The sequence below is a fragment of the Capra hircus genome, chromosome 1 (assembly GCF_001704415.2).
Source record: "Capra hircus breed San Clemente chromosome 1, ASM170441v1, whole genome shotgun sequence".
Lineage (NCBI taxonomy): Eukaryota > Metazoa > Chordata > Mammalia > Artiodactyla > Bovidae > Capra > Capra hircus.
This window is the reverse complement of record NC_030808.1, coordinates 96,675,657-96,689,194: the sequence shown is the minus strand read 5'-3', so window position 1 is coordinate 96,689,194 and position 13,538 is coordinate 96,675,657. Positions and strand designations below refer to the sequence as shown.

Here is a 13,538-nt window from a genome sequence, read left to right as displayed (position 1 = left end):
AAGCTGGAATCAAGATTGCTGGGAGAAATATCAATAACCTCAGATATGCAGATGACACTACCCTTATGGCAGAAAGTGAAAAGGAACTCAAAAGCCTCTTGATGAAAGTGAAAGAGGAGAGTGAAAAAGTTGGCTTAAAGCTCAACATTCAGAAAACGAAGATCATGGCATCCGGTCCCATCACTTCATGGGAAATAGATGGGGAAACAGTGGAAACAGTGTCAGAGTTTATTTTTTTGGGCTCCAAAATCACTGCAGATGGTGACTGCAGCCATGAAATTAAAAGACGCTTGCTCCTTGGAAGAAAAGTTATGACCAACCTAGATAGCATATTGAAAAGCAGAGACATTACTTTGCTGACTAAGGTCCATCTAGTCAAGGCTTTGGTTTTTCCAGTAGTCATGTATGGATGTGAGAGTTGGACTGTGAAGAAAGCTGAGCGCCGAAGAATTGATGCTTTTGAACTGTGGTGTTGGAGAAGACTCTTGAGAGTCCCTTGGACTACAAGGAGATCCAACCAGTCCATTCTGAAGGAGATCAGCCCTGGGATTTCTTTGGAGGGAATGATGCTGAAGCTGAAACTCCGGTACTTTGGCCACCTCATGTGAAGAGTTGACTCATTGGAAAAGACTCTGATGCTGGGAGGGATTGGGGGCAGGAGGAGAAGGGGACGACCGAGGATGAGATGGCTGGATGGCATCACAGACTCGATGGACATGAGTCTGAGTGAACTCCGGGAGATGGTGATGGACAGGGAGGCCTGGCCTGCTGCGATTCATGGGGTTGCAGAGTTGAACACGACTGAGCGACTGAACTGAACTGAACTACATAGAGTTAATAGATAAAACACTAAAATTGAATTAGGTTTCAGGAAGAGAAAGAGAAGGAATATGAGAGAAGGTGTGAAGAATGTCTTATGATTGAAGACAGGAGGAGGCTTAATAAGTGTTCAGAATGGTAGAAAGGGAGACAGGGAAGCAGACTGCTACGAAAGCCACGGCAAGAGAGTTCCAAGAGGCAGGGGCATGAAACCATGATATGCTTGGGAAGAGCGTCACTTTCAAGAAAAGGCCACTCACTTTCCATGGGTGGCTCTCTGCTAAGCTTCTCTAGAGCCTCTGAAGACTGGAGTTTTAACTTTTGTTTGCAGATGACCAACAATTTTAATACCTTACTTCTTACTCCACATTCTATATTCCAACTACCCATGTCAGTTCACACTGTCCCTAACAGATTTCCTTCCTTTCTTCAGCAGCTACTTATTGAATACCCGTTCTGTACTAGACATTGTGTTGGCCACTAGGAATATAATGAACAAAATTCCTACTTTTCATCAAGCTTACATTTTTAGCTGGGGGAGATGGTGGACTCTAAACTTTGGTTTATCTGTCCAGTGGTAGAAGAGGTAGGTCAGAGAGGCAGCAAGGGCCAGTTCCTACAGGGCCTTGTAGACCCTGCTGGGGACTTTGGGTTTCCCTTTACTTTTGGGAAAGGCATTTGGAGAGTTTAAAGCAAAGGAAAGACATGAACGACCTTAATTTTGTAAAACCCTTATGACAGAGCCTGGCACATGGAGATCGCTATATATTTGTTGAATTAGTCATTGGGTCTATCTGACTTTCCTTGGAAAGGATGCCTGTGGCTGGCTACTCCGTGGGGATTAGATCACAGGGAGTCTTCTCATGGTTCCTTGGAGGAACACCCAGGCTTTTGTTCTAAAACATTTTGTTGTGTTTTTGAGTCTTGTAGTAAATAGCTGCTCGGTGGATTTATTTAGGTGTTATGATCTACCTAACAGTAATATGAAAATAAATGCACATTTGTGTCTATTCTTCTTTTTTTGGTGTGTCTACCTTGTAATATGAATTATATTTTAAAGCCAATTTTGGGGATTGGGTTGCGAATCTGGGTGGTTGCTAATCCTAACCACCAGGCTGAGGAAGAGGGCGTGACAGATCCTTATTAAATTTTTGAAGGGCCATCTCTTTGATGAAGATAGACTTCTAGGGAAGGGGAGATTAGCAATTAGAGACTGTAAGCTGTTTCAGTTAAGTATAATCCAGAAGCTGACCAATAATAGAGCTACTTGCCTTTGGAGTATAATGCTCACAGAAGAGTGGGCTTCTGGTAACTAGCATTAGAGCAAAAGTGGGCCTCCTCTTTGTTAAAGCACGTAGGGTGGGCTTCTTGAATGAGGAGGGGAGGTTAAGATTTCTCACAAAACCACTGTTTTTATTTTTAAGCATTATTAAGTATTGGTGTTTTATTTTTTGCAGAGATAGTTTACTGGAAGTGACACGTGTTGATGCCCACACAGAATCTCTGAACTCCATCAAATCATCAGGCATTATTAGTCACTCTCTAACTTAAGACTCCTTTTTCTTTTTCAGGGATATCATGATAACACATTTTGAACCTTCAATATCCTTCGAGGGTCTTTGTAATGAGGTTCGAGACATGTGTTCTTTTGACAATGAACAGCTTTTCACCATGAAATGGATAGATGAGGAAGGTGAGTGGCAAAGAGAGGGCTGCCTGTGTGAGCATTCGATTTCAGATGCCATTCTGTTGTTTGCTTTTAAAGTGTAGTAAAAATTCTAATTAATATAAGGAGGGAAAGGTATATTAGAAATTTGATGCCATTCTTTTTTTCCCTCAAGCATTTAAAAGAGTACCAGAGAGGCGCTTCCCTGGTGGCTCAGTGATAAAGAATCCGAGTGCCAATGCAGGAGACACAGGTTCTGTTCCCAGACCTGGAAGATCCCCCATGCCACAGAGCAGCTAAGCCTGTTCACCCCAACTGTTTGAGCCTGTGCTCTCGTGCCCGTGAGCTGCAATCTGAAGCCCGTATACCCTAGAGCCTGTGCTCAGCAATAGGAGAAGCCACTGCAATGAGAAGCCATCACACCACAACCAGAGAGCGTAGCCCCTACTTGCTGCAACTAAAGAAAAGCTGGCACAGTAGCATAGACTCAGCACAGCCAAAATTAATTTATTAATTAATTAAATGAAAAAGTGATTGTGACAACCATTATTTCAAAGGTGGTGGCAGAAATTTAATTAAAAAAAAATGTTATTTGGGTGTGCAGAGTCTTAGTTGGGGCACGTGGCATCTTTAGTTGCTGCTTGCAATCTCTTGGGTGCAGCATGTGGGATGTAGTTCCCTGAGCAGGGATTGAACTTGGGTCCCCTGCATTGGGAGCTGAGTCTTAACCACGGGACCACCAGGGAAGTCCTAGAAACTTAATTCTTTAATGACTTATACACAGCATTTGTTTTATATCTGTGTGCTGAGAAGGGATATTTTTTATCCTCAAACTCTACAGGGAGATGGACTTAGGAAAAACAAGTGTGACGGTCAACCCTGAATGCATAGGAGTCTCAGAATAAGAAAGAGACAGCATTCACATATGCCTGAAATATCTGTAAAGTTTGAACTAAACCTCTAACAGAGTAAAAGCTTTTGAAGGGGAGTAGGTGAGGGGAGAACCAGAAAAAAATAGAGAAAGTATAAGAAAGTATAAGATATAAAAAGGCATGAAGTTATGAAGAACATGGTATGTGGGGAAGGGCAATAATTCACTAAGTTGAAATAATGGGGAGGCCTCTTCCTCTTGGTCCCATTATTGAACTTGAAGTCTGGTCTCAAAGTGAAAGTGAAAGCGTTAGTCACACTTAGCCATGTCTGACTCTTTGCGACCTCATGGACTGTAGCCTGCCAGGCTCTTCTGTGCATGGGATTCTCCAGGCAAGAATACTAGAGTGAGTTGCCATTCCCTTCTCCAGGGGATCTTCCCGACCCAGGGATTGAACCTGAGTCTCCTGCATTGCAGGTGGATTCTTTACATTTGAGCCACCAGGGAACAGAGGTGAAACCACTACCAGATCACCCCCAGCTGGCCACCACCAGAAGGAGGGGGGCCATGATCCAGAGGAACCAGCACAGTTGAGAACTCTGCTCTGAAACTACAGATCATAGTTTAAGAGAACATTGTGAGAAATGGGGCACACTGACAGATCGAGCAGTTACGAGAGATGCCCAAACAAAACATTCTAGGACTTATAGTCTGATGACTTACTCAAGTGTTGAAGAGGTGGATGTGGCAACGAGTGCAGAACCACACGAAGTTGCTAGGTGTTGGGTGAAACCAGAGAGTTGTTTCTGGAGGATTCTGTAAGGCCTAATGCCCTTTTGAAAGCAAAGAAAATTTTCGTTGAAGGTATTAAAGAAGATACCGAAGAATATGAGCGACTGCTTTGAAAAGTATGGCAAGATTGAAACTATAGAAGTTATGGAAGACAGGTAGAGTGGAGAAAAGAGAGGATTTGCTTTTGTAACTTTTAAAAAGTATTTATTTACTTATTTATTTGACTGCATCGGGCCTTAGTTGCAGCATGGGGGATCTTTCATAGCGGTGCACAGACTCTAGTTGAGGCGTGTGAGCTTGGTAGTTGCAGTGTGCAGGCTTAGTTGCTTCTCGGCATGTGGGATCTTAGTTCCCTGACCAGGGATCAAACCTGCATCTCCTGCGTTGCAACGTGGATTCTTGACCACTGGACCACCAGGGAAGTCCCTGCTTTTGTAACTTTTGGTGATCATGATACAGTTGATAAAATTGGTGTTCAGCAATAACACACTATTAATGGATGAGCTGTGACATGAAAAAGGCCCTTTCTAAACAAGAAACGCAGTCCGTGGATCACAAAGGGGTCGTGAAGGTGGCTGTGGCAACTTTGTGGGTTGTGGTGGAAACTTTGGAGGTGGTGGAGAGTTTTTATATTTAATGTGTTAACCAGAAGCCATGGAGGCCTAGTTACACTAATGCTGCTTTTTAAAATATAGCTCCCCCTGCCAGCAAATAATTAAAATGCTACTCAATTGCTATTCAGATCAGATGCTGATTATTCATAAGGGCTATTATTGCTGCCCCAAAAGGGCTTTTTAAAAATTGAGATTTTATGTTAATTCACTTTACAAAAATGACTGCTGAGGGAGAGATGCTTAAGATAAAGCTAGTTTCTAAATTATTTTTTAAATCAGTTAATTTTCAAAGTTAAGGATGGGGAGTGCTAAGGAACTTGGGCTGGATCCTTGCTACTTGAAGTAGTCTGTGGTACTTAATAGAAAAGGGGGCTCTCCAGCCCCATCACTGAATCAGAATCTACATTTTAACAGGATCTACATGTGAGCTGCATGAATATTACAGTTTGAGAAGCATAGGACTAGATCCCAGAAGGCTTTGCAAACCACATTAGCCTTTATTTTACATGATGGAATGTCACTGAAGTATAGTTGAAGGATGCCTGAATATGCTAGTTTTGTGTAATGGTTCTCAATTAATTGTAATACCCATGGAATTTGATCTTAAGGAATGGCATTTTAATATTTAATTCAATATTTGGGGCTGGCTATTTCTGTATTCACTGATATGAAGAGCCCTGAAAAGATGTTTTTCTAGCTTCAAGCTATGGATAAACTGAAGCCCATTCTCACTTTTTAAGACATTTTTTAAAGTTCCTCTAAAGTAATCCATGTTTACTGTTTGGGGGGGAAAAGTAGTAGAGATGATTATGAAATTTTAAAAACCTTCTGTTTGCCCTTTATCCTCTCTTCCCTCACCTAAGGGAAGGAAACCACAGCTTAGTGTATATCATTCATTTATATCCTATGCATATATAAATATTCTTATTTCTATGCATCACTAATAAACAGCTTATTTCACATAAAAAGAAATATATGCAAGCCAGTGAACTTTGATAATGAGTGTTGGACATTGTTTCATTTCAGTATGCATCAGTTTATATCATTACCTTTTTTATAACCCTGTGAAATATTCCATATTGTAGATATTTCATGGTTTATTTAATCTTTGATTGATGGACATTGGACTGTTTTGAAATTTTGGCTACTATATAATAAACATTTTTGTATGTGAATTTCTTCTGTTGTATGGGACTCTCTCAGTAGCAAATGTACATGATATGCACATTGTAAATTTTGATAGCTAGTGACAGTTTGCAGTCTAAGAAAGTTAAACCAGTTTATGGCACAGCTACATTGAATGAGAACATCCCTTCACCCTTGCCTTCACCAGCCTCAGATATTATGTCTTTAACATTTGGGCTCCAAAATCACTGCAGATGGTGACTACAGCCATGAAATTAAAAGACATTTGCTCCTTGGAAGAAAAGTTATGACCAACCTAGATAGCGTATTAAAAAGCAGAAACATTACTTTACCAACAAAGGTCCATCTAGTCAAGGCTATGATTTTTCCATTAGTCATGTATGGATGTGAGAGTTGGACTATAAAGAAAGCTGAGGGCCAAAGAATTAATGCTTTTGAACTGTGGTGTTGGAGAAGACTCTTGAGAATCCCTTGGACTGCAAGGAGATCCAACCAGTCCATCCTAAAGGAGATCAGTCCTGAATATTCATTGGAAGGACTGATGCTGATACTGAAACTCCAGTACTTTGGCCACCTGATGTGAAGAACTGACTTATTGGAAAAGACCCTGATGCTGGGAAAGATTGAAGGAGGGAGGAGAAGTGGACGACAGAGGATGAGATGGTTGGATGGCATCACCGACTCAATAGACATGAGTCTGAGCAAGCTCCGGGAGTTGGTGATGGACAGGGAAGCCTGGTGTGCTGCAGCCCTTGGGGTCGCAAAGAATCAGACACAACTGAGCAACTGAACTGAACATTTTTTAAAATCTAATAAGTGAAATGCTAGCTTTGTATTTTATATTTTGTACTATTTAAGAGTAAGACTGAGTTTTCTCATCTATTCAACGACTTTTTGACCTTCTCTATCTAAAGGTTTGTTTAAATATTGTCAACTATAAATGATGTGGATATTTCATAATATGTCTTCAGCCTGAAAGTGAGACTGTATAATTTAGCACAGTGCATAGAATATAGCTAGCATAGAGAATTCCCTGGGGGTCCAGTGGTTAGTACTTGGCGCTTTCATTGCATGGCCTGGATTCAATTCCTGGTCAGGGAACTGTGATCCCCTAAGCCCTACAGCATGGCCAAGAAAAAAGGAAAAGCAAAAGAAAAATATAGTTAGCATCAATATACTGTTTCTTACCCAAGTCAGTGTTATTTTAATCCTGTTTTGATCATTTCTTTTTATTTATTTGCCATGTAGTACTTTTGCACTCAGTGATTTTCAAACTGTAGTGCATATAGAAGTCTCTATATAATATGGGTTTTTTGTTTTTTTTAAAGACATATATTTATTTTATCTGTTTATTTTGGTCATGCCGCATAGCTTGTGGAATCTTAATTCCCCAACCAGGGATTGAAGTAGGGCCCTCAGCAATGAATGCAGGGAGTCCTAACCACCGGACCACTGAGGAATTCCCTAGATAATGTGTTTTGTTTAGAAAAAATTGGTTTTAGGACTTCCCTGGCAGTCCAGTGGTTAAGAATCCAAGCTTCCACTGCAGGGGACACAGGTTCAATCCCTGGTCAGAGAACTAGGATCCAGCATGCTGTGTGATGTGCCCCCCAAAATAAATAAAAATACAAATAAATGAATGAAATTGGTTTAGAGCCATCCATTTTAAATTGTCTTGGTACCTTTATAATTTGTATCATCTTTGCCTGGAGAGTTCTCTTCCAAGATTGTCACATGGTTGTCTCTTTCTAGTCATTCAGGTCTTAATTCAGATGTTGTGTTCTTCAAGAACCCCTATTCTTCTTCTGAACCCCTATTCACTTTGTATCTTGTTTGTGTAGACTATAAGCTCCATGAAAGCAGAGATCCTGGCTTTTCTGTAGAGTTCCAGTGTCTAGAGCGCGGTACTCAGTAATCAGTTCAGTTTAGTTCAGTCACTCAGGCGTGTCTGACTCTTTGCGGCCCCATGGACTGCAGCACGCCAGGCCTCCCTATCCATCGCCAACTCCCAGAGTTTACTCAGACTCATGTCCATTTAGTCAGTGATGCCATCCAACCATCTCATTCTCTGTCATCCCCTTCTCCTCCCCCCTTCTATTTTTCCCAGCATCAGGGTCTTTTCAAATGAGTCAGTTCTTCACATCAGGTGGCCAAAGTATTGGAGTTTTCAGCTTCAACATCAGTCATTCCAATGAATATTCAGGACTGATTTCCTCTAGGATGGACTGGTTGGATCTCCTTGCAGTCCAAGGGATTCTCAAGAGTCTTCTCCAACACCACAGTTCAAAAGCATCAGTTCTTGGGTGCTCGGTTTTCTTTATAGTCCAACTCTCACATCCATACATCACTACTGGAGAAACCATATCCTTGACTAGACAGACCTTTGTTGGCAAAGTAATGTCTCTGCTTTTTAATATGCTGTCTAGGTTGGTCATAACTTTCCTTCCAAGGAGCGTCTTTTAATTTCATGGCTGCAGTCACCATCTGCAGTGACTTTGGAGCCCCCTCAAATAAAGTCTCACTGTTTATAGCATGCTGAAAAAATATTTGTAAATTGTACAAAGGGTGATAGTAAGGCTTTCCAGGGTTAGTTTTATATCACTTATTAGAGATTTAAGCATTGGGAGTTGCAGTGTATTCTGCTTTTTCTTAGCCTAATAGTGTATTTTAATTAAAGGAGTCACATAGTAAATTAAATTAGTTCTTTGATGAAACAGCCTATCCTTTTATAGTATAACTCATAGTTCTTTCTCCCTAAATAGTTATTAAGTGCCCTAATTTTCCAGGGAAATCTATAAAACTGTAGCCTTTGCCTCATTCACATAAAAGGTTAAACTTTTCATTAAGATCTGTTGATTCCCCTATGATCCTTCTTACCCTGGTTAATTCTGGTACCAGTCTTTTCTTAATTTAGGCCTACAGAGCCAGTAGTAATTATTCTTAAGTTTCTTGCAGTTATTTTTCAGTTGTAATTTTACCCCTTTATTTTTAATCATGTAGGTATTGGGGCATTCTTACATGGAGAAAAAATTTTCTCTAGGATCTGTGGAAGACAAGACTATGATTTGATTTCTCTGGCTTATGAGAGACATTGTTCTAGAAACTAAACGTTTAATTGTGGGATTTTATATCAGAGCAAATAAGGATCACACGCTTCATTTCTTTAAACAAACTTATGACAGCTGCTTTTTTTCTTTGTGTTCAAAGCCAGTTTTACTGATTTGTTTTGATGTGCATGTAGAAAAGCTGGTTTGCTCAATCTAACTAAACCTTTTAGAATGAATAGTAGGTTTGTAATAGTCATATCCTGGTTCTCATATGCAGTGAGAGTGTGGGACAGGAAGTAATAAATGTGGCTTTTAGTTCCTTATATGTGTGACTGTTTTTCCTTAAGGATGTACTTTATTGCCTTTTTTTGTTTTTTTGGTGGCACGGCCCAGCTTGCGGATCTCAGTTCCCTGCCCAGAAACTGAACCCGGATCCATGGCAGTGAAAGCCCAGGTCTTTACCACTGGAGCCCAGGGAACTCCCAAGGATGTACTTAAAAAATATTACAACCCAGTATTAAGTGTTTTCTAAATTTCTGGTTCTATAAATCCTAACTTATTCAGGGTCTGATTACCTGATTTAAATTGAACAGTGTCACTTTTCTTTTACTGGAAACTAGTTAACTTCTGTCACTAGCTTTTGGGTATTTTGTTTCTTGTTAAAGTTTTTATTGAGAGTCATGCATGCTTTTTTAACAAAAACATTGATTTATTTGAAGAAAAAAGTATCTCGGGATTTTCAAATCTCCAAAAATAGCTGCTATGAACAAATCAGTCTCTTTATCTGAGAATATACAACTCGAATGGATAGGGTAACAATTTTTTTCTATCTTACAAATAGACTAATATTATATAAACTATTATTTCTTTTTAAAAAAATATTTATTTATTTGGCTGCGCCAAGTCTTACTTGTGGCTCTCAGGATCTTTGATCTTCACTGTAGCATGTGGGATTTTTAGTTGCGGCATGTGAACTCTTAATTATGGCATATGGGATCTAGTTCCCTGACCAGGGATCAAACCCAGGCCCCTTGCATTGCAAGCAGAGTCTTAGCCACTGGACCACCAGGGGAGTTCCCTACAAGCTGTTATTTAACCTGCTTTTCACTTAGCATCTTGTAAATGTACCATCTCTTTTCATATAAGTGCAAATAGATATATCTTATTCCTCTTAAAGCCTGTATATATAGTATTATATAATAATCCCCTTTTGATGAATATTTGGATTGTTTGCAGTTTAATTGTCAAAAATTTTGGTGCAGTAAATACCTTTGTGCCTGTATTTTGGGAACACTTGTACTATATTATCTGTAAAGTCCCTAAAATGAAATGTGTCCTTGATGATAAATTGACCTCCAAAGCGGTAAATATTGTACCCCTTGTTATACTCTCACCAGTGGCTTTTGTGAACTTCTTTTCCTCACACCCTGTAAAAGACTATGTGAGGGAAAAAGCTGAAATGTAGTTGATTTGCAAAGAGTGGGAGAAGGTGTTTTTTGGATATAGTTCAATTCACATCCTGTTGGCTTCAATAGGTGAGATTCACGGAAACTTAAAATGAGAATAAATGTTCTTTGACACAAAGAGTATGGAGTATTTCTGAATATTTCTGAATTAATTAGATTAAACATCTTGCATTATAAAATCTGATGTATTCACAGAGAGAAAATAGAGTGCCCGAGTTTAACAGAACCACACTGAGTATGGGAAGAAACATATTTCTCTTGTGTGATATTTTCCAAACATCTCTAGTCTGGTGTAATTTTAGCTGATATGTTAAGAACTAAAATAGTAAATCATTCTTCATACTTCTTCTTTATCCCTAACACTAGGTACTGATGATGGTAATCATATCAGAAAAAAACCGTGAGTGAAAACTTTTTGACTGAATGTATATTCAGTATAACTTCAGTTATTTAGATAGCAGTATTGCGATTCCAAACCTGAAAAGTAAAAAATGAAAATCAATATAAATAAGTAAAAATATTCCAAGTATCTCTGAGCAGACCTTGTTTTGTAACTGGTATTTTTCCATCTGCTTGGAGGACTTCCTGTATTGGAGAACATTTCTGTATTGGAGGTTTACTGGTAATGAATTCTTTCAGCTTTTCCATACCTTTGTTTCTTGTTTAAAAATTTCTTCATTGAGGTATAATTAAGACAATAAACTGTGCGTATTCTAAGCATACTGTTTGATGAATTTTGTCACCATGGAAACCACCATCGGATGCAAGGTAGGGAGCATGTCTGTCATCTCCAGATGTTCCTTGTGCTCTGCGATTCCTCACTTCTACTCCTCCATTCTAGGCAACTAAGATACTAATAATCTGCTTTCTGTTCCTATAGATTAGTTTCCATTTTCTAGGGCTTTATAGGGATAGAATCATACAACATGTGCCCTTTTTTTTGAGAGCAGGTGTCTGGCTTCTTTCACTCGGCATAATTATTGATTCATGTGCTCTATGTGTCAGTAATTCATTTCTTTTTATTGCCGAGTGGTATTCCAACATGTGGATGTACCACAATTTGTTTTTCTGTTTATCTGTTGATGGACACTGAGGTTGTCTCTAGTTTGGGGCTATTATAAATAATAGTTTATAATAAACTATTTATAAATAAAAGTGTTGTGGCAGTCACATACAAGTCTTTGAATGGATATATGTTTCCTTTTCTCTTGGGTAAATACTTAAAAGTGGAATGGCTGGGTCATATGGTAGTTATATACGCTTTTGTAAAAATAAAATAGGAAAAGAAAAATTTGAAAAGGAGGTGAGGTGAGGTACTACATTCCAGGCATGTTCTCAGGCAGATGGTTTCTGGAAAGGGGTTTATATGGAAGCTGAGGAAGAGGATGCCTTTAATAAAATGTCTAGCATGGTAGTCCCTGGAAAGTCTTCCTGTGCTCACTGGGGTAGAGGATCCCATGAGAAGGTAGCTAACTGTAAGAAATCCCGAGCAGTTCTCTCAGCTCTGGCCTCTGCCCCAGCTCCATGCTCCAGACATTGTGCCCGGTAAATTCTGGCTGCTACTGTTTATATACCAGGCTGTGGTGCTGCCTGAGAGGCAAAAGAACCAGGCTGGGACCCACCTCAGAGAAACCCCTTGGAGTGGTGGAGTGGAGATGTGTTGAGAGTTGAACAAGAAAGGACATAGGAGCCCAGTAGGGCACCAGGGCTTCCAGACATGCTCTGGTCTCTGGGAGCGTGTGTCCTTGTTGGCATCCCCATCTCCAATGCATTGGCTTCCTTCCCTCTGTAAGAGGCAGCTGCTATCATAGAATATGTTTATAGTCTAAACAGTTTTCTTACTCCTATCCCACCATGCCCAGGCAACCACTAATCTTTCATTAGTGTATGTATATATATATATATATATATATATATATATATATATATGACAAAGTATAGTACTTTTATGTACTTTTGTTTTTTAATTAAATTTTATTTTTCTTGACCAGGTTGCATGCTCTGAATGATCTTGGTTTCCTGACCAAGCATTGAACCTGGCCCCACCCTCCTAACCCCCCACCCCTGGCAGTGAAAGTGCTGAGCCTTAGCTACTGAACTGCCAGGGAATTCCCTTTATAGGCTTTTAAATTCATATCAGTGGTTTTATTCAGCACGTATTTTGAAACTCTCCTCCCCCTCTTTTTTCCTAAGCCTTATGGCTTGAGGTCTATTCTAGTATATTCCTTTTTAAAAAATTGTGCCAAACTGTATATAATATAAAATTTTACCTTTTGACCTTTTTAAAGTGTACAGTTCAGTGCCATTGCAGAGTGTCATGCAACTATTCTCACTGCTCACTTCCAGAACTTTTTAATCATCACAAACAAAACCTTTATATCCATCAAGCAATAACTCTCCTCCTCCAGTTCCTGGTGATAACCTCTCTTATACTTCCTCTCTCTATGAATTTGCCTTTCTGTCTCAATAAATTTCTCTATGAATTTGCCTCCAGATCACCTTTGGTTTTGAAAAATAATTTTGCTGGGTAAACTGTAGGTTGATATAATTTTTTTTCCACTCAGTACACTGTTGCGTGCTGCTTGCGTTGTTTCTGATGCAGAATCTGCTGTTGTCTTTACCTGTGTTTCTCTCTATGTAATGTGTCTCTTTGACTGCTTTTAAGATCTTTCTCTTTATTGCTGGATGAAGCAATTTGATAACTATAGGCCTTAGTTTAGTTTTCTCCATGTTCCTTGTCTTGTATAGATTTTGTATAGTTGATCTACTTGGATCCATGGATTTATAGTTGTCATCAAATTTGGAAAAATTTTGGCCAGATTCCTCTTTCAGGGACTCCAGTTACATGTATAGTAGGCTTCTTCAACTTGTGATAAAGCTCACTGATGCTCTGTTCTTTTTTTTTTCCGTTTTCAGTCTTTTTTTCTGCATTTCATTTTGTATAGTTCTATTGCTGTGTTTTCCAGTTCATCAGTCTTTTCTCCTGTGATATCTAATCTGCCACTTATTCCCTCTAAAGCATGTTTCATATCAGACATTGTAGCATTATTTCTAGACATTAAATTTGGGTGTTTTAAAAATATCTTCCATGTATACTTACCATGCTTTGCTTCTGAA

General features: G+C 39.3%; 1 protein-coding gene across 1 annotated transcript in view; it reads left to right on the top strand.

Annotated features, from left to right (window-relative positions):
• PRKCI (protein kinase C iota) overlaps nucleotides 1–13,538 on the top strand; it is a 69,501-nt gene that overhangs the window by 14,119 nt on the left and 41,844 nt on the right. The window contains exon 2 of the mRNA XM_005675332.3: nucleotides 2,391–2,512. Within this exon, the coding sequence (XP_005675389.1) occupies nucleotides 2,391–2,512 (122 nt within the window). The remainder of the gene's footprint in view (nucleotides 1–2,390; nucleotides 2,513–13,538) is intronic.